Source organism: Pavona decussata, unplaced genomic scaffold, assembly GCF_977016875.1.
Source record: "Pavona decussata unplaced genomic scaffold, jaPavDecu1.1 SCAFFOLD_260, whole genome shotgun sequence".
Taxonomy (NCBI): domain Eukaryota; kingdom Metazoa; phylum Cnidaria; class Anthozoa; order Scleractinia; family Agariciidae; genus Pavona; species Pavona decussata.
Genome location: NW_028145663.1, coordinates 117,405 through 137,991, shown reverse-complemented (window position 1 = coordinate 137,991; position 20,587 = coordinate 117,405). Strand labels below are relative to the sequence as shown.

The 20,587-nt window shown below is 39.1% G+C and overlaps 2 protein-coding genes across 4 annotated transcripts in view; both read right to left on the bottom strand.

Annotated features, from left to right (window-relative positions):
* The window catches only part of LOC146456102 (coiled-coil and C2 domain-containing protein 2A-like), a 266,183-nt gene that overhangs the window by 184,818 nt on the left and 60,778 nt on the right, over positions 1 to 20,587 (bottom strand). The window contains exons 39-53 of one of the 2 annotated variants that reach the window (XR_014858838.1): positions 19,696 to 19,805; positions 19,354 to 19,450; positions 19,139 to 19,237; positions 18,321 to 18,494; positions 17,513 to 17,602; positions 16,948 to 17,049; positions 16,638 to 16,727; positions 16,080 to 16,194; positions 15,475 to 15,605; positions 14,655 to 14,777; positions 14,070 to 14,128; positions 13,873 to 13,938; positions 13,010 to 13,045; positions 12,223 to 12,298; positions 10,821 to 11,605 (exon numbers count right to left, since the gene is read on the bottom strand). Coding sequence is in view for 1 of the 2 variants with exons in the window: in XM_085093307.1 (XP_084949433.1) it covers positions 11,411 to 11,605; positions 12,223 to 12,298; positions 13,010 to 13,045; positions 13,873 to 13,938; positions 14,070 to 14,128; positions 14,655 to 14,777; positions 15,475 to 15,605; positions 16,080 to 16,194; positions 16,638 to 16,727; positions 16,948 to 17,049; positions 17,513 to 17,602; positions 18,321 to 18,494; positions 19,139 to 19,237; positions 19,354 to 19,450; positions 19,696 to 19,805 (1,563 nt within the window). In the remaining variant the exon portion in view is untranslated. Of the gene's footprint in view, positions 1 to 9,447; positions 11,606 to 12,222; positions 12,299 to 13,009; positions 13,046 to 13,872; positions 13,939 to 14,069; positions 14,129 to 14,654; positions 14,778 to 15,474; positions 15,606 to 16,079; positions 16,195 to 16,637; positions 16,728 to 16,947; positions 17,050 to 17,512; positions 17,603 to 18,320; positions 18,495 to 19,138; positions 19,238 to 19,353; positions 19,451 to 19,695; positions 19,806 to 20,587 lie in introns of those variants that run through there. The other variant, XM_085093307.1, reaches the window with a different exon arrangement.
* LOC146456106 (5-hydroxytryptamine receptor 7-like) lies at positions 287 to 7,085 on the bottom strand. 2 transcript variants are annotated; one of them, XM_085093346.1, is made up of 4 exons: positions 6,428 to 7,085; positions 5,184 to 5,331; positions 3,193 to 3,501; positions 287 to 2,021 (listed from the first exon to the last, which is right to left on the bottom strand). In XM_085093346.1, exons 3-4 carry the CDS (start codon positions 3,494 to 3,496, stop codon positions 1,258 to 1,260), a joined length of 1,068 nt encoding a protein of 355 aa, XP_084949472.1. In that variant the 5' UTR covers positions 3,497 to 3,501; positions 5,184 to 5,331; positions 6,428 to 7,085; the 3' UTR covers positions 287 to 1,257. The 2 variants fall into 2 exon arrangements, with proteins under 2 accessions (XP_084949472.1, XP_084949471.1); XM_085093345.1 differs by lacking the exon at positions 5,184 to 5,331 and having other exon boundaries at positions 288 to 2,021.

The following is a 20,587-nucleotide window of genomic DNA, read 5'->3' as shown; positions in this document are numbered from 1 at the left end:
CCATGCAGGAATGTTGAAGTTTTGATTTGATCGGTGCACTAAATCCCGAGCTGAAATTCACCATGTTAGACTGGTTTCACGCCAGCAAGTTGTTGACAATTTTGACTAGTTTGTGTGCAGGAGGTGAATAAGTATATTCGGTGTACAGTTTTTGAACAAGGTGAGTTATCAGGGAAAAACAGAGTCTTTTCGAGAAAAAGGTGCTCTTGTGGAATCAGCCTAATGCTAGGACGAGACGAAGTTGCAGCAGTAAAATTATGCTTATTGTCAAGCATCGCCTTGGCCGAAAAGAACGGCCACCGCCTACTCCTACGAGCAAAAATTCTCAAAAAAGAAAAACTTAAAAAGGTTATAAATACGCACAAAAATAACCAGAGAGAAGAAAGCAAGAAAACGAAAAACAAGCTCCTATCCATTGACATTGTTGATTATGAATTAAGCTCGGTATACACTAAATAAAGTAAACGAACTGTGGCAAACCAAAACGGATTTAGACAATTCAACCATTTTGTTAAAACTTAGTATGCGTATAAATTCCTGTTCTGATAATATGTCTTCCGAGAATGGCCAACGTATCGACTACGTCTACCATTTTCTCTAATGGCACCAATCTACAAACCGATTAATCCACTGCTCAGGTAAACAAAGCGCTGAAATATTCAGTCTCAGCCTCGCAAATGAGAGGCAGTAATTTAATACGAATGGTCGATGGATAGACAACTGTCTTTAGCATTTGCACGCATGGTATCATTCGCCCAACTGTTTCACCATCACTCAGCTGGGTCTAACCGTGAAAAACGCTAAGTCCCTCTAAATTGAGGGTCATGTTATTTAGAAATAACAACCACTGGATTTCATATTTACAGTTTTTATGCTCAGTTAATTGTAAACAACTATTGTAACCCAGTCGCTAATTAGCGATATCTACTTCTGAACATTTGCAAATTTACCGCATTCACTTCAGTTCTTTTAGTGCAATGGTATTTTTCGTTAATAAACCATTATGATAAGTAATAACTCTTCTACCATTTGGAGCAATGATATGGATCATGTGGCCGAATTTACAGATCGTAGATCGTTCAAGTATAAAACAAGCTTCGCTTTATAAGTCTCATGCTGTTCCAAGCCAGCCAGAATCCTGGTTAAAAAGGCCAAACATCCGGCTTGAGCCATCTACAACCGCAAAGGTTTCCTGAGTGGCTTGTATAATTTCCTCTGTTGTCACTTCCTGCTTGAAACATAATTTACTTAATATGTTCATTTAACATTGCGAGAGAACCCCCTTTTTAATCTCTTACAACACAAGCTTTCACTGAGTGCTCTCCTAATTTCAGCATTAAAAAAGCCATATATGAAAGGATTCAGTGCACTGTTGCAGTATAAAAGAATAATTGATGAATGCCGGAGTAGTATCGGTACGTTCAGGATTGAATCACTCAGAAGAATAATAACAAAGGGTGTCCAGCAAAACAGGAAGGCGCCTGTTACAATAAGAAACGTTTTGAATATTTTAATCTCCTGGTTTAGTCTCGTTCTTGTGAATCCCTGGCTGTTTTTGGCCGTACCTCGTCTGGACACTTTGCTAGCACTCTCTCCGTAGCCAGAAACCGAGGCCAGGGACATTTCTTGTACGTGTATTCTGTTCATATGGCGACGAGCAATTAATAACACTTTCCCGTTCACGAACACAAGGAATGACACCGGGACGATGTACCCTACTACGAGTACAACGACTGAAAATTCATAACGTAGGCCCCAAATCGAACAGTTGGCATCGTTTTCTTTCGAAGCGTTTGTACCATAAGTCACAAAACCAGCGAACACCAATGCACAGAACCATGAAATCCCAATGATTTGCTGGACTCTAGGCTCACTCATCCGTGACAGGTACTTCAGCGGTGACGTCACAGCAAGGTATCTGTCTCCGCTGACCACACAGAGGTTGTAGATTGAGGCGCTGCACAGAATGAAGTTTAAGAATAACCACAGATTGCAGGAAAAATGCCCAAAAATCCATCGGCCTGGAAGTACAGGAAACGCAAGTGAGGTTAATGTTACTTGAATACAAGGATGCAGGCTCGAAGAGAAATTGTTTTGATTTGTTAAAATAAAACACGCAATTGGGCAACGAGTTGCCCTAACGTTTTACGTTTTTATTTCTCTTACCGCCAGACCAATTTTCATTGATAAGAAAATGATAAAAATAACAATCCAACGATCTGTTTCCTCGGCGGTCCGCAAGTTGTCGCGAAATTAAATTTCGCTGTGGCTAAATGACCGGCAGCGTTTGACTATGAGCATTTTAAGGTGATTCCATTGAATTGCATTGCGCATTCTTACAGCGCATAAATCCTTACGTCATCAGCACCCGCTTAGCACGTGCACGTTGAAAACATGGCCCGTTTTCCTTGATGGGACCAAAGTACGATGGTCGATGAAATTTGTCAAGCGATCGACAAATAATGCCTTAAAAATTTCATGGATTATATCTTTGAAGGAAAGTGTGAGGTCCTGATGATTGCTGTTTTCCTAGACTTCACCAGATCATGCAAATGCTAAAACAATGTCACACAAAGCGTGTTTCTCCTTGAAAACAATGCCAACAATAAAATCGAGCAAGTTTTGCCAGACAAGCTATAGAGAAACGAATAATGAAATGTCTTGGTGATGCTTTCGTAGACGTCTAAAGACAACAAATTTTTGCGAATTTCTTGCAAAAAAACATGAACACTAGAATAATTTCTGGAATCAATGTTCATTGTGTGTCGAAAGACAACCAATAAGATACGAGTCAAAAATAAACCCCGCAAACTGCAAAGTGGAATTATATTTTTATGGTTTATTCTCGCGATTTGATTGATTGTGTGATTGACCTTAATATGAACAACTTTTTAGATATACATATTTACGGTTTCTCAGTCGCGCTGTAAAGGAACAACAAACGAACGGTTTACTATTTAGCGACAGTTGGGTTTTTTCTGTTTGCTCCACTACACGTTGTCAAGAAGAAAACCTACTAATTTGACTAGTTTCTCAGCCATTAAAGAATAGAAAATGGCCAAAACCAGTCATGAACTACTCGCACCCGTTCTGCTACACTTGAAGCCATTTGCTTCGAGTTTTGATTATTTTTACGTTTCTGTTGATAGGAGCCATTGCAATTGAAAATGACTCGAAGTTATGAATTATTACCTGTTGTTTGAAAAGTGATGTGATAGGCCAAACTGATGGGAATAACTAACACGCCCATCAGGAAATCAGAAAATGACATGCTGACCACCAAGTAAAAGGACGGGATACGCATGCGTCGACAAACCCACACGAGACGGCATATCTCAAGATTCCCGACTGTGGTAAATAGAATCAATAAGGCGAGAAACACTGTTATGAAAACTGACATTGGAGTCCAGTGAACATCGGTCTTAGATTCATCAAACATGAAAGTTGCGTTGGGAATTTCACTTCTTTCATCTGCGAGGTTTTGCTGACTGTCCATGTTTTCTGTGGGAATACAAGAGAGTCTGATACAATATGATGCGATTAGCTTACAAATACATCATTTAACGCCCTATTACATAGGTAATCCCTATTGATTTCAGTATATTGTCTCAATTTAAAACTTTCCCGTATGTTACTAATTTTGTAATGTAACCGTCGTTAATGCAGTTTTCAACCAACTCTCGTAAAACAAGACCCAAAGTTATTACTCTGGGTAAGACAAACCTAAACACAAATAAAAAACAAACAAACAAACCAGAATTCAAAAGAAAATACATGTAACCGGTGCCAAGCGCCAGAGAATGCGTGCTAGCAAGTCACTATAGGTTCTGACAAACAAGCTAGCCAGGAGGGGTTACGCATCATATAACACGTACTCGTGGTTTATCGTGGTGAAGAGGAAACAGCCAGTAATTTGCATGGGGCACTAAATACAAGTGCATTGTCTTGTTCGATCTTATCATATCGTGGTTGGATTATCAAACATGGGAAAACCTGAAAATACGATTTTCTTTTCCAATTTTGCTTTGTTTTAGATGATAACACGAGGCGTCAGATTTGATATCAGACTCGTCAGAAGAGATACGACACACGTGATGTCAATAGATATCGTGCCCGATGCGTGCTCGCGTATCAATGCTAATTATCCCTGGGGTTTCATCTAGGTTTGCGAACGTTATTTTGTTTCAATAATCTAGTATTTCAATATTATTGCACCAAACTGTGTATACAGTTTATGTATAGTTCTCAATTGCACAGTTTGGGGAGTAGGGGGAAGGGAAGGATTTCTAAGATCGTGTCCGTGTCTCTTTATAATTACGGGTAGATGGATGCCCGGCCCTCCCCGGGGATATATGAAGAATCAAGCGTGCATATCGAGTTTCATTTAATTGGTTTTGTTCACGATTTGAGATAGACGCAAAGGAAAAACATGAATCCCAGTGAATCATTTGAAGATGCTTTATATTTTTACCCAATTGCAATTTTCAAAAGCATAATTATAATAAAAGCAAAACATGGTTTCAGGTAGAATATTTTTCCCTAGGCAGTAGTTCGACCGGTCTTACATCTCTGGATATCAGCAGAAATTTTTAAAAACAAAGTACATTTTAAAAGCTTTCTTACGTTCGCAGTAGAAAAAAAAAATACTGAAATTGAAGCTCTAATATTCTCTCGATCCGTCTCTCTTTTTTTTTTAGGCCGATTTACATTTCTGATTGTACTTTAAGGTACAAACAAATAAAAAAGTACTCGTAAATCAAATTTCCTTTTTTACGGAAACAACACGATTCTTGAAATCACTACTAACAGGAAAGAAGGAAGCCCCACGCAAATGAGACTTTATGAAGTTTAACCAATGATCTGTCAGTTACTAATGAATCCTTTGAAATCGAAATCTTGCAAATTGAAGTTTTTTTTCAAGATTCTGAATAAACACATCTGTTTGTTGCTTTTAAGATTTTCTCTCATCAATATTCAGCGAGCTTTATTTTGAAGACCGCTTCTAATTTTAAGTGTATTGTTGTCGAACTGTTTATAGGTTCTGATTTTGCAAAATTAGAAAATGAAGTCTTTCGCTTTCTTTAACTTCAAACATCTGATTCACATGCAGGGCAAATAAATAATTCAAATAAACAAGAAAGTTGACGTTTAGTTTTTCAAGGAACATACTCTGCTCAAAGCACCTGGTGTCTGGTGAAAATCAGTCAGTTATGCCAAGATGAGCAGCCTTATAAACATCATTGGAGAAGGTACATCTCGATGGCCTTCATCTTCATGACCAACATGCTTTATGATTACGTAGAATTACTCGGAGGAAAAAGTTAGAGCCTCCTTGAAAAGCATAATAAACAGCACTATAGGAAAGCATTGATAAATATCGCCACACAGATTTGAAAGGTAGAGCAAACTCGAAAAGCATAATTAACAGCATCTCAGAAACATACTGCTAACAAGCTTTACAAGGAAGGTCATGATTCACCATCTTGCGAGGCATTATTAAGGGTACTAGAGGGAAGTACCGTTTGAGGTTACCGTATACCTTCAGAGGTGTCTCGCGTCCAACCGATGTAGCGCGTCCAGTTTAAACTGTAGATACCTAAACCCCTATATCAAATTAAAGCTTACAGAGCTACCTATGAAACTACACCAAGAATTTTGAAATAAAATAAATTGTCGAATTTTTCACGACCTCTAAATGCGAGCGTCCGAATCACCTTTTGAAAGCTACAAGTCAAAGCGAATTTTGTTTTTCGATAATTTAATTTGCTCCTCAGTTACCGGACCCAAAGCGCTAAAAAAAAAACGTGTCTGCGTTTTGCCATATTCAATCGCAGTGAAAAGTTACAGAACATTTTCGAAATAGGATAAAAAAAAAAAAAAATGTGGAGTGATCGTACAAAAATCGCTCTCGGAGAAAAAATATTTCGAAAGAACAGATTCACAGACAACCTTTCGTTGTTCATATGTTAAACTAGCTACTGAAGGCAAACGAACAACTTCCCTTTAATTTTTGGCTTTTTAAAGTGTCTCCTCCAAGTGAAAAAATTGATTCAAGAAAACAGTGCTAAAAATTCGGTAATTCATTTTATTTCAAAATTATTGGTATAGTTTGATAGCCAGCTCTATAAGCTTTAATTTGATATAAGGGTTCAGATATCTATAGTTTAAACCGGACGTGCTACATCGCTTGGACGCGAGACACCTCTAAAGGTATACGATAACCATAAAAGCTTTTACTGATTGAACGAACGCCGAAGGATTTAATACCGAAATCCAAACGAACAACCTTTGAATTAAATATTACAGTTATGAAGAAACTGAAACACCTTATCGGTATAGCACCAAAAACCACAACAGAAACGAATTACCGAGAGGTTAATATTTCTAACAAAAAACGGTATACTCTGAGATTTACTATTACCCTTACCTCAAGGCTCACGACTTCGTTAACATTTGGCGAACTGAACGTTTGTATGTGAAATCTGTGACCGCAAGTCCTTTTTTTCGCCCGAGCTCTCGATTCAACTTTTTGACTGTACTGCGCGACCACTAAATTTGGCAATGCGACTATTTTAATTATCATTTGCCAAATCAAACAGTGAAATGAAAAACACGTGATATATGTTGACAACATTGGAAACCATTTCTTCAATTACACAACAGGTGTGGTTATATAGAAACCTTAGGGTAAATGCACACTTTTATGGTTGAAAGCCCTGTTTTCCGTGATTATAGAAATATGACAATTTATTACGGGTTATCTTATAAAATAGAAAGTATATTGTTAGGGTCACAGTTGACTATAAAATAAGCGAAAAAACGGAACGACGTTTCGGTGTCATCTTGGCACCATTATCAAGTAAAGAATGTAACAGAAAAGATAATTTATACAGAAAGTTAAGGTGTGAAATAGAATAAATTAAATTTAGACTAAAAGTTACTTTCTGGTGTTCATTCAGTGAGGTGTTATAAAGTGAGAGTTATGTCCGTTCACTGGGTTAGACAAATAGTTTCGCGCAAATGGAGTCTGACTGGGTGTTAAGACTTGGTTTCTTCTTGCGGATCCACAACATTTCAAAGCATTTCTTTACTTGATAATGGTACCAAGATGACACCGAAACGTCCTTCCGTTTTTTCGCTTATTTTTATAGTGAACTGTATTTCTAAATTTAATCTTATTAGAATTGTTAGGGTTTTTTGAGAAACTTGAAACAGTTCATTTCCGCGCCTTTTAGCTTTTAAAACACGGAACATCAGTTCCTTTTATCTCATAAATCAGACTAAATAAAACCTTATGGAGTGGTTTTCAAATGATCAATACCAACGTAATTACTTTGGCCAGATAGGGACAGACGTAAACAACACAGTGAATCAATCGGAACTTGAGGTAAGTACATGATTATGACTACACTATCACGAGCCATTCAATGTGAAATAGTTTATTGAGGAATGGTCAGTCAGTCATCCGACAACAACGATGTGTCCTAATGCTATTAAATCTAACTTGAAAAGCTTGAAAAATTAAGTGCATCACGCCAGTTACGAAAAACCACTAAAAAACCACTCTTAAGATGTGGCCAAAAAATATGTGGAAACGTATTCCGCATCTAATGCAGCGGCACGGAACCTCGAGGAAGAAGTACAAATAAACCCATAACTCCATAGAAAAAATTTAATTAAATTTGGAAGCAGCGAACAGGAAGACTGACTGAGCTAGAATGATTAATATTTCCCGCTAAAACATTAAATACTCAAAACTGTCCCTTGAGAATACTCAAACCTCTCAACCGTGCCATGAGAATAGTAATTTCTGACCAATTCGTTCCTTAGTCATTCAACCGTCAGAAATTACATTAACCGGTGCCAAGAGCGGGGAAACGCGTGGGTAGAAGTCACCATCGTTTTTGGTTTTCTTTCTCATTGGTTGAGAAGGTGGTGCGAATTTTGCTGTCCAATCACAGAGCGCAAGTTGAACAAAACCAAACCAATCACGAATTACTTTCGAAACTCAAATAATTGAGGAACGTGCCAAAAAACTTTTATGAAGCCATTATTTAATCGGTTTTACGAGGAGCATGTTAAACCATTAGTCATAAGAGTAAGAAATATACAATGTATAAGTAACGATGTGCAAGGAATAACTTACATAATTTACCGAGAAAGTAATTTAGTATAATCAACATTAAAACCTCAGTCATGCAACTCTTCCCGATGCAGACCCACTTTACAAAGTCGGACCGACGTTCCTCTCTGTCTTCCGCAATCATTGCCAATACTTTTGCGGCTCGTTTTTTTCTTAGAAAATTCAATTCCGTCCCATTTTGTGGCCTAGAAACAATTTGCACTTTGATATAAATTTAGTAATTTTTCCAAACAAGAATTGCAATATATCCCATTAGTGACAGTGCCTGGCTTTATCCATTAAATCTCATATTACTTTCGGATACCAATAAAGGAACAAAGGAGATGACCTCGGGACACAACAGTTATCCCCGCTAAGATGAAACGAGACTACTTACAGAACAAACATAAGCTTTACTATCGCTGCCGAAGGCAACATGTAACCGAAATCTGCAATTTCAGGAACCGACAAGGCTTTGTTTACACTTCAACTTATTTATTAACGTGTTCTATTTTACAAATGTATTTATACATAGTTCATTAATATTCTGCACACGTTATATCGTCTTAAATTCGTAAAGAAAAACCAAAATATTTTCGCCATGCAAATGTACTGTGTTTTTGCCCGCGGGCGGCCATGAGAATTTTCTTTCCCTTTTTTCATTAATTTTTTTTAATAATGGGTGATAATCGACAACGGCTTTACGAGGAAATAAGATATGTAATATTTCATAGTTAATAAAAGGAAATGGTTTTGAAGGATGACAAACTTCTTTGTTATTTGTTTTTGTTAGCATTTTTGGCCTTGACCGAGCACAAACCACAATGGATTTTGAAATTGTTGGATCAACTGACCAATAGAGACGTTTCTGTTAAGATATTCAATATATTCAAATACGAGGAAGTGTCTTATCCGATTTCGAAACAACGACAAGTGAGATGAAAAACCTGGCGCAGTTTTCCAATTTTAAGGTGTTTTGAAACTCGGATGAACACTTTTCCTCGTATTTGATACATTACGTCGTGATTTTTCTGTTCAGAAATATCAAAATACGGAAAGAATGCAACTCCAAGTACGCCCTCAAGTACAAATCTAGCTAGAGATACGGGTTCCCGGCACATGCTCTCTCTGGTGAAATAAAAACTGACAATCAGAGAACAGCATCAATCTAATAAAGAGTCCGGCCGAAGTCGAAGACGCAATCGTTGCAGTATTTCGCGTAACGCCGTTACCTTCAAAATTCAACATTTTCTTTCACTTTCAATGATTAGTTGTGTTTTTTAAAAGCAGCAAACCATTTAAGAATGGATAACAACATTTCAAAATTTAAAAATGTAGCAACATTTAATATGGATAACGCTCGTCCGCGAAAATCCTCACATTTATTATCCCAATTCGTTAACAAAGGTTACTCTCATTGTACCTTGCACGCTGTCACTCCACTGTTTCATTTCAACCCTTCTCCTTAAAGGTCGAATTATTCAGCTGTAAATTCGAAATGCCAGTATCAGTGACTGTTGGGTTCTTTAGTGCGGCAGAAAATTTAGTACTGAGCAACGAAAACAGCCATTGTGTTTCTTTCTCTGCCCCTTGAAAATTTCATTTTCTTAAAACTTCAAATTTCCGCAGGGCAACTACCAGCCGATAGGCCCTCGACATTAGTACTCTGTTGTAGCGACATTTACCACGTCCTATTTAGTCGATTGTTACAACCGAAGGATCGCAATAAAGTGTATGGTTTACTGTTTAATTTATTTACAAAGTTCAATTTAAAACTGATTTCAAATACACCAATGCAGGTTCCTCCAATAATTGAATCCTCTCGCAAATCTGTAGCAGCATAACCTTTGTCGAATGGATATCAGTTCTGCCGTCGTCATAAGGCGTTAAGGTTACCCGGTACCTTCAGAGGTGTCTCGCGTCCAAGCGATGTAGCGCGTCCGGTTTAAACTGTAAATACCTGAACCGTTATATCAAATTAAAGCTTATAGAGCTGGCTATCTAACTAAACCAAGAATTTTGAAAGAAAAAAAAAAAAAAAAAAGCCGAATTTTTAGCGCCGTTTTCTCGAATAAATTTTTTTACTTGGACGAGCCACTTCAAAGAGCTAAAACTCAAAAGGAATATGTTCGTTTGCCTTCAAATTTGGACAGTAGCTAGTTTAACATATAAACAACAAAAACGTGTCTGCGAATTTTTTCTTTCGAAATATTTTTTCTCCGAGAGCGATTTTTGTACGATTAGTCCACATTTTTTTCATCCTATTTCGAAAATGCTCTATAACTTTTCACTGCGATTGAATATGGCAAAACGCAGACACGTTTTTTTAGCGCTTTGGGTCCGGAAACTGAGGAGCAGATTAAATTAGCAAAAAACAAATGACTTGTAGCTTTAAAAAGGTGATTCGGACGCTCGCAATTAGAGGTCGTGAAAAATTCGACAATTTAGTTTATTTCAAAATTCTTGGTATGGTTTGATAGTCAGCTCTATAAGCTTTAATTTGATATAGGGGTTTAGGTATCTACAGTTTAAACTGGACGCGCTACATCGCTTAAACGCGAGACACCTCTGAAGGTATCGGGTAACCTTAACACCATGGTTATTACGTCCAACTTTCCTTTTATATTTTATCGGATTTATACACTGGAGACATTAATAAATAAATTTCTAAACGCTTTAAACTGTTTATTGGTAAAACTTAGTCCCCAGAACTGACAAGAAATGCATCAAAACATTCTGACCATCATTCCTGACAGTAGCACGAGCTTTTAGACATGATACTGTCCAGGGCGCAGTTGTTCGAGCGCCGATTAACGCTAATTCACGATTAAAAGTTAACCGAGATTTCCATCTCGCTCGTTAAAAAGGCTAATTTTAAGCCAATGGTTAAGAATTGTCTAAGTCAAAATAAAGGTCAAAAATGTTTTGGAAGAATCTTAACAATTAACAAGTGACAATTAAACTTGAATCAAAGTTCACGTCGCGCTTTGAACTGGGCCGTGTAGTGTAATGGAAATATATGTCCCCCTTGCAACGCAACAGTGCTGAGTGACAAGTATGAAAATATTCCTTGAATTGCTTGGCCTTTGGAAAAGAGCTTGTCTTAACAAACCCCCGGCTCATCTCTAATTACCCGCCGTCATACGGCAGGATAAAATCAAAGAAAACAAAATACATCTGCAGGCAGATTAAACTGAATCTCAGGTAGTCAACAAAGGCGATTAAAATCGCTCATTTAGTGTAAAAGTGTAGACGGACATTTATGGACGTGAAGACATACGTCGTTGTTCAATAGCCAGCTTTCCTCCTCAGCGTCCCCACATAAATCCAAAGAGAAAACACTCCTTGTGGGTAAGCGTGGACATGAACGGCTAGAGCAAATTCTACATCAGGGTCTTCTATTGTGTGTACACCAGTGCTGAAGACGGCTTCGGAAACTGGGGGCACTTCAGTGAAAGACATGTTGATTGGAAAACCGGACAGCTGGAAAGAACAAGACGCTTTGTTGTGGTTGTTTTTATGGCTGTATAGTAAGAGATGCCAAAAAGGCAGTTTGAACAGGTGTCTTAATGCAAAGGTTACTTGGTACAATGACTTGTGCGTGAATTTATTTCAACACTGCATTTATTTATTCAGATTTACTTGTTACAGTGCAGCATTTCCAGGGTACGCCCCAGACAAATTCCAACTAAACTCTATTTAGATCGGGCATGTTTTGTCTTCTGAGACCGGGAATTGGTTGGGGGGGGGGGGGGGAATTCCGCACCCCCTCCTCATAATTTTGCAAGTATAAAAGCTTTGACAATGAGACTTAGAGAAGATAAATTTTCCCAGATAAATTTCCGAAAAAGTCCTGAAGTTTCAGCCCGTTTGCTCAAATGTAAAAAAAAGTTATCTGGGTTCAAAGTCGCCGCGGGCAGAATTCCCCCCCCCCCCCCCCATCTCCCCTGCCCCGCGTCTAGATAGGGTTAATGCATAATTTGGTAGCGCTTTGCTGCTAGCAACCCCAACCAATCAAGAAATAACTGTTTGCAACCCTGAGTGAATGAGATCGGCAAAGATCGGCAAAGTTCCCTCCGTATACCAGCGTGAAAACGCACCTTGTAGGAGGCGAGTATTTGGTCCAACTCAGCGGCGTGGTTTACTGAAGTAGCCTGACTAACACTCTGCTCCATACTAAATAAATAGAGAAAACACATTCTTACAAGCAAATCGACAAAACTGAGTACAGTAGAGAAACAAGCGTGGAATTTAGTAAAATTTAGACAAAGATAAGAACGTATATTCCGCATACAAGGTTTATTCCACTGGTAAACCATTTAAGTTATATTTGGTTCACTACAGCCAACACGCAGTAACTATTTTGTCATCAATGTACCGTAATATTTCCATTCATATCGCCCTCCGTCCATAAAGTGGCAACTTTCCAATAAGCGCTCACCTTTGAAGGAGTGATTTTCTTAAGCGCTCTCCTTCAAAAGTGCTTCATGTGTGTAACCCCCCTTCACGCGTCCCACTTCTCTTTCCCATAAGTGCCCCCGTGGGAAAGTGACACTGAAGTTATTGATGAAAACTGACTTCTGCTTTTGCTCACCATACCTTTTTACACTTTCACAATGAACGTTTTTTCCTGTCACTAATTAGCAACCTGTCTCCAGGATGAAGAATTAACAGAGTACAGAGCACCAGTTTGTAAAACGCATTAAAGACAACATATTAAAGTACGTTTTAGTGAATTAGAAATAATACCCATTGTTAAGATCACGTATTTTCATGAGTTTCCCAGATCTGGTAGAAAGTTCCTGGTACAAATCAATCAAACAGCTCAACTATTTAGGCATTACTCTTCATAAAAAGTGATTTCATAAATGTCACATGCCCACTTACTTAGCTAGAAGGCTTCTGAAGGCTTGGGTGCAATACCTGACAAGATGATGATAATTTACATGTAGTTAATAACTGATTTGAAGGGCTAATAATGGCGTGTACGATAACAGGCTGACAACCAAAGGCAGAAAGTTACAGACGCGACACCCAGAAAATGAAGGCTTTAACTGAGGCCAGCCCATACCCCCGTAATAAACTGAACAAAAAATTATGATTGATTCGAAGCTTTGAAATCGAGAAAAAACGGTGTACGTTTGTCTGGTTTAACAGGTAAGAAGACACGTTTCAGCTACCCCGAGCTGCCGAGCTGCCAACCAGCAGTGTGGCCCATGCAGGGAGCACAAGAAACGGACATCGTGGGACACCTAAATTCTATCTGGGCCACCTTAAAAACGTTTCACAGCCTGTGCTCCTAGCCTCCGAGATGCAGGCTCCTTGGTTTTGTTCTTGTGCAACGACCACCCAAACACTGTAAACTGAAAACAAATCTGAAAACCCCTCAGTTGCTGAAATTAAAACAAACATTTAACATTTGTCCAGTGAAATCGCGTGGAATATCGCCTGATACTTCGACGATGAGGCCCTAGGCCGAGTTGGCTAAAATCAGGGGATACTCCGAATGATTGAGCAGGACAATTGTTCTATTATTTAACACATTTATAACAAAGCACACTTTTATTGCAGAAAAGCTGAAGACGATCTTCCGAGGTCGTTACTTGTTTAAAGCGCTCTGCAATTTTTCTTCCCACACGAAATTACGTATATCGCAGGATATCTGTTGTGTACGGATCACGAATATTGAGCACACCTTGAACTTATTTGACCTTATATGTGTTGAATAATAAAACTGAATGTCATATTACCTATTCCACCGCGTCACAAAGCGAGGCCTCCATGACATTATTTTGTCTCGCAGAATCTTTTCAATTCTGAAAAATGATAGCCAGAGAAGTTCAGATATAGCCAGCATCAACATTTCCTTGAGATGATAATGCAGGTAAGCGGGCGAAGACGGAAAACAAATGATTTCAAATACTTATTGAATGAACAGTGTGCATACTTCTCTTGTAATCCAGTGACATACTCTTGGTCCACGCGCTTATATTCAAGAACCTCTTTCTGCAGCAGAAAGCGAAAAAAATAAAAAACAAAAAAACAAAACAAAGACAAGTAAGCTTGGAACCACACAACTCTTACGAATGTGTTCATGGTGCGGCTTAGGGTATGTTTGGGTATGTTGATCTAAAAGGGAGCAGAAGCTTCTCCCCAGAAAAACAGACCGTACCTTAAAGGAGTGAAAAGGAGTTCAAGCCACGCTCACAAAACAAGATTCTGGTATCTTAATGGGATTTCTTTCATAATTTTCGACCGGCAACTATGGCCATTATTATAAGGAAGACTCGTGCAGGTAAAGGCCTCTTAGTCAAGCCACCCTCCCTCTCTTCCCCTTCCCCCCCCCCCCAAAAAAAAAAAAACGCAGCCCCCCCCCACCACCACCACCCTCCACTGAAAGACTAAGTGAAGGTATGGCAACTTTACTTGTACTGCTCAATAGTTTTCATTAGAATGCCGCTCGATAGAACTCCATACAAAGACAAAGTTGAAGTTGCTTTATGTATTAGAAAGGGCATAATTAACGCTATACCTGGTTACTGAGTAAGGGTGGCCTTGGATAAGCTCTAGTGAAGAAAGGTTGCCAAGAGTTGGTTTTTGTCAGGTCAAACATCAGTCGATAAGGCTCTTCGGATACTTGGATGTTAGCCCAGATCTACAAAAAGACCAAAACAATGTATAAGAGCTAGCCAGAGAAAAGGCACCTAAACCCCTTCCAAAGTTTTTCTGATTCGATTAGTAAAACAAAGTTGTAAACAAGCGAAGTCTGGAAGGAGTGGAAAAGATAATCTGTTCATGTCAAGGAATCTTCAGAAAACTTTGGGTCACCTTCGGATGAACTCAAGTCATCTTCGGAAATCCTCGGCCGACTTCGGATATTTGAGGATGGACTAGTCATGCATCCTGCTTTGAAGAGAACGGTGAAGAAATGTACCAAAACCTTTAACCCACGCACTGAGCTATTGCCGGCTCTGCTCATTGAACCTTTTTGGTTATGGCGTTTCAGTTTCCGCTGAAAATCGTGGCTCCCAAACGTCCCAAATATCTCAGGAGGGGAACATGGCGGTCTGCGGTATTGCATTTTTGGGCCATATTTCTCGGTTATTTCGATGTTACGGTACGGTATTCACTTGAATTTTGTACATGTGGTCTTAATATATCGTCGATTTTGAACACGGTATTACCGTTTCGCCGTTTAATTCCGCAATATTACAGTTCGGCCTCCTGTCCCGCTTAATCATGCAATTTTTGGTTCGGCCCTTTTTTTTTTTTCACACGGGAAAGCATTTTCTCAACAGCAAACGGTTCAACATAGACCCAAACGGGGCAACATCAAATTGTATCACACGTACATTTTCGTGATTGAAGACACAACCAATGCTCTTCAAAGGACAGTTAGCGTCTTGCACATCATACTTTTGTCCTGTGTGAGCATTCCACAGGCGCGGCGAGCCATCAAGTGTGAGAACATACGCTGTGGAACCTGAAACGTATCAAATTATCTTTAAATGGCCAACATCACAGCTAACTCTATATTATATACCAGGGAAGAGACAGGGTTTTCTTCGATTTCGTGAGGAATACTCTCCCCCTCATTTAGGCAACGCATTGAAACGTTGAACTTTCCTGCAATAGCGACAAACGCTACCTTATAAAAATACCGCCCGCTACGTTTGACACGCAGCAACAGCGTATTTTCAATTGCACGAACCTAGCCACTTCCTACTCTAGAAAAAACCCTGCTTACGTTTAGCATTGGTAGTGAAGATTCGGCGTTCCTCGGCGGTTTGCTCTTAAATCCCATTACCTATTGGCGGGAATGCCACCGCTTCCATGAACTTCGCTTCCTCGCTTCAGTAGTGAAATTTGTGAGACGAATGATTTGTATATCACTTCTAGTAAGTCTTAATTTTAGGGTAGTCATTGAAATGCCGCTCCCTTGCAGTAAGACACAAACCTTCTGGTATTCCTCTACCGAGCACGACATAAGCCGCTTTGCCGATATACAAGAAGTAATTGCAAAGCAAGACAGCATGTTCCTCTTCGTCTCCCGCCAACATGCGAAGGAACTCCTATGAAAGAGAAAAACAGTAACAAGTTTTTTTTTAATAACTGTGGAAGCGATGTTGTAGAACAATGCTGGGATGCTTAGGCCGGGTTAAACTAGGCTACATCATAGGAATTTTTTTTTTATGTTTTGGGTCAAAACTATGAAGAGGTAAAAATAAAGCAACTCTTAATGTCCTGGAAATTCTCCTCACTTTGGAACTAATTTTTTCAAAGGAAGGGCAAGCAACCATAATCATACTTTAAGTGACTTTTTCAATACACAAAAGAAGAAGTGGCAATCCTTTTCCATCCTGTAATCTTAGCCACAGACAATAACTGAAGATCATCATCATCATCATCATCATCATCGTCATCATCGCAACTAAACAATAATTAATTTTTGGTTTCCTTTGATTAATCTGTCCTCCAACTCTTTTTAAAGTCGCAGATGCCCATTAATACTTACCTCAGAGGTAGCCCAGATATCGCAAAGATCAGGAAATGCAGCAGAATCAGCTATAAAAGGAATCATGGACACATATCGAGCAATACGTTCCTGAAAACAGTAAACAATGATTATCTCACACTCCATATCAAATGACCAACGAAAATGACAATGAGTTAATCATAGCATCAACATTCATTAAATAAGTCACAACCTCTTCCAGTATTTTCCTACAGCAACATTTTTCTTTGAACCGTATGCTCTTCGCTTTGGCAGTATCTGACAATATCGTGTCAAGAGTTTGACAATTTTTTTTTATTTTTCTTCTTACCATTTTGTATTGCGTCTCCTCCAGTAGCTCGGCAGGAGGATTCTGTGACCTGATATATCGCGTCAAAAACACCTTCTTTCCGGACAGGTTAGTAGCCAGCGCCTGCGTGTTAGGAATCGGTCACATATTAGGAGCAGCCTTTGTAAAGGTAAGAATCTCTAAGTTGGGTTTTCCAAAGAACAGAATCATCGACCCCAGCTTAACCCTAGTCTGGCGGATCTAGTTTTTCCGACACATCCTCGAAGGTCAGTTAGTATCTTTAACTGAACCTTAGTTATGTCCCCGTTCTTACCTGTATTTTAGTTTTATTTTAATGTATTTTTGACCTTTATTTTAGAGGACCCTCCTGAAAACCACCGTCAGGTGATTGGAGGTCTCCTCTTAAAATATCATTTTTATTATTATTAATTATCTCTATATCTCTTACAAGCAAAGGCTTAAATGTGCGTATACGTAGCTCTAGCACCTTGGAAAGGATCTGGGTTTGTTCGTTCGTTTGTTTATTTTTGTTGTTGTTGTTGCTGTTGCGGGGCAGGGGTGATAATTACAAATCATTAATACCAACCTTGTATTCCCGTTTGGGGTATTTCTTTCGAAGTCCTTGTAACCACAGTTGAGCATTGTGCAAAAGCTTATCGTCCTCGTTACTTTCAAACTAAATAAAATTGATTTCAATAAATATAAAATAAAATGAAAGTAAACATCAGAGTGCCATCGGAGGAAAATACATGTACAAATAAACAGGGGAAGGGGTCCACTGAAATAAAGTTGGTCTTAAAAGGTACTGTCACACGACAAACTAAACATTGCATGCTCTTAGGCTATCAGACTGAGGGGTTGATGTGTGTGAACGTCGCAAATATCGACAAGAGGCTATACGACGCTCACACACGCACACAAACACTATCCAAACAAAACAATAACAACAAGAGTGATCCTTTGGGTTAGCAGCGGAGCCATTAGTAGCTGCCACCAGAATACTCGAGCAAGGTTGAAAATCTCCCCTTCGCGACGAGGGGGCAATGCTCGTAGTGCAGTAAAAGCATAATGGGGATGCACTGTACAGCTATCACTGGCAGCGGTACTGCAGACAACTGGCAGTCATCGGACCACAAATTTGCAAAATTACTGACGAAACTTCAAGTATGGTCGTGCATAACGGCAAATCTTTTCGTGTCATATCGTTGACGAAGGCGTTGGCTACACGAGTGATTTGTTTTGCCTGCACAGGCGATACTGCTGGCCACGAACGAAAATGGTGACTAGTTAAAACATGTGTCGTTTCAAGAAAAGTAAACTATCTGCAGCCGTTCAGTGCTCGTAACTTATACAATTTTGACTGTTTATCACGTGCATAAGAAAATTGTAATCACCCTTTCTGCCATGGGTTGCGAGGGTTGCAATGGTGGTTCAATGGTGATAAATAACGTCAATAGAGTGTCATTTCTTGATATAATTCCCAGATCGCCTGGAGCTCCTGAATGACGTCCCCGTCTGTGATAACCGAGAAGGACTGGTGGTGTGTTAACACGAAATGTGCCTTCCACCTGAAAAAGAAATCCAAAAGACAACAATTGCATTCCTTTTCGCAGGCCAACTCCAAAACCGGTTTTGCTTGAGGTAATTGCTTTTATTGGGGCATTGCTTTTGAAATATACTAACTTTTGAACATTTAGAAGGTTTTAAACGTAGTGATTAATCCACTAGTAAGAGAAGAAAACCAGAAACAAACAAACAGACAAAAAAAAAAAACGCCTTTTCACGAAACAGCTGACGACGGAGAAATTGAGCACGAGTAAATTTTGAACATTGACGGTGAAGTTTTCTTTCCCTTTCTGAAATTGGACGCCGCTGATACTAATTATGTTCCTCAGTGCATAATTTGGTTACATTGTACAAATTAAACAGGCTGGAACAATCATGGAGTGGATCATATAACGTTAAGAACATTTTCGTTGATGCTGCCGTCGAGGTTGGGTAAGGTTCCTTATAAAATGGTTATAACGGTGTGACTTGATTTAATTTACATTGGAATAAAGTGGTACTTTGAACAAACAGGCTCAGAATTTAAATTAATTTTAGGCAATTAACTGAACTGAACGTCGTTTTATAAGTGGGACTTGCCTTGCATTAATGAGAAGGATTTTATTTTTGCAAGTACGCCTGCGTCACTGAATCTAACACAAATTACCTTATTGTTAAAATAAATTGTAGAGAAAGGAATCTCGATGCTGCCCAACCAGTGTCGCTCAAGTCGCTGATGAATGTTTGTTGACAACTGCCGATCATCCTAACAAAAACACAAGAGGAACAAGATGCTAATTTGTCTGCGCTCATTCACAATCGGAGACCCAGTAGAGACCAACGATCATGCATGAATCTGAGTGGGCTAAAGGTATAACTTACTTGCAAAATATTAAACACAACTTCATCAAACAGGTTGAGATACACCACGTCGTTAACAGTTTGGAGAGTTTCAGGGGAGTAGTCATTGTTAGGTGCCCTGCAAAACAGGAAAACATGACGACAACTCAGCTGAAGACGATCAACAGACAACGTGCCCGAATTCTGGCGTGGATACTTGATAAAACGGTGTGCTCAAATTAGTGCCCAGCGAGAATCTTACTCGGGTACCGTGCTCAGGAACCAAGTGTGAACATAACCTCAGAAGGTTCCTTCTCTGCCCCACGCTCGCGACACGTTGAAAACGTTATTTTTCTTAAAGAAAACAGTTGTTACAAGAGTTACCTGAAGGGCAGTATAAGCTGCTCATTCCAGCTTGGATTAGGGCCGTCAGCAACTGTGGTATGGGAAAAATTCCCCTGGAAAACAGCCTCGACAAATGGACGGACTAGGGCCTATGGCAAGTGAACATGGTGACAATTCAGAGAGTTTCATGAACATCTTTTTATACAAAAAAAAAAAAAAATTATGTGAAGGAGATCTCCACTTGTATCGCGCATCCTTTTGACATAAAAAAGAAACAAAATCAACAATAAACAGAACATTCATGTTCATTTGTTCCGTGCATTTCGTCCAAAACTGAATATAGTTGACTTTCAACACCTTATCACAATCACTTTACGCACGATGAAATCGACGCAAGATTACCAAATTCGCGCTAAATAACTTCGTGGATCGTTAATATCTCCGACCTTGAAAAAGTGAGCTGTCAGCTTGAGTGTGCTAATTTCTAAAATATTGTCCTAATGTCTTGAACATCGACCTTGTAGGTTGAGGCAATTTGAAGAGAAAAACTTTACTTTAATCATCATAATTCAAACATAATGATCTTTATTAGTTCAATCCTCCTCTCTCAAGTTCTTTACTCAACAACTTTAAGTTCTTCTTGGCTTTCCGACCATATAATTATCTTTGCAAAACAATAGATGTATCCCTCACGGCTTCTTCTTAAGGCTGGTTTCCATATGATCGCGGATCGCAGATTGCAATAAGGTCTGCGATCGTCTGCGATCCTGCGATCGTGATCGCAGACGATCGCAGAAGATAGAACCATGTTCTATCTCCTGCGATCGTCTGCGATCAATTGCGATTGTTTGCGATCTGCGATCCGCGATCATATGGAAACCAGCCTTTAGATAGAACATGGTTCTATCTTCTGCGATCGTCTGCGATCACG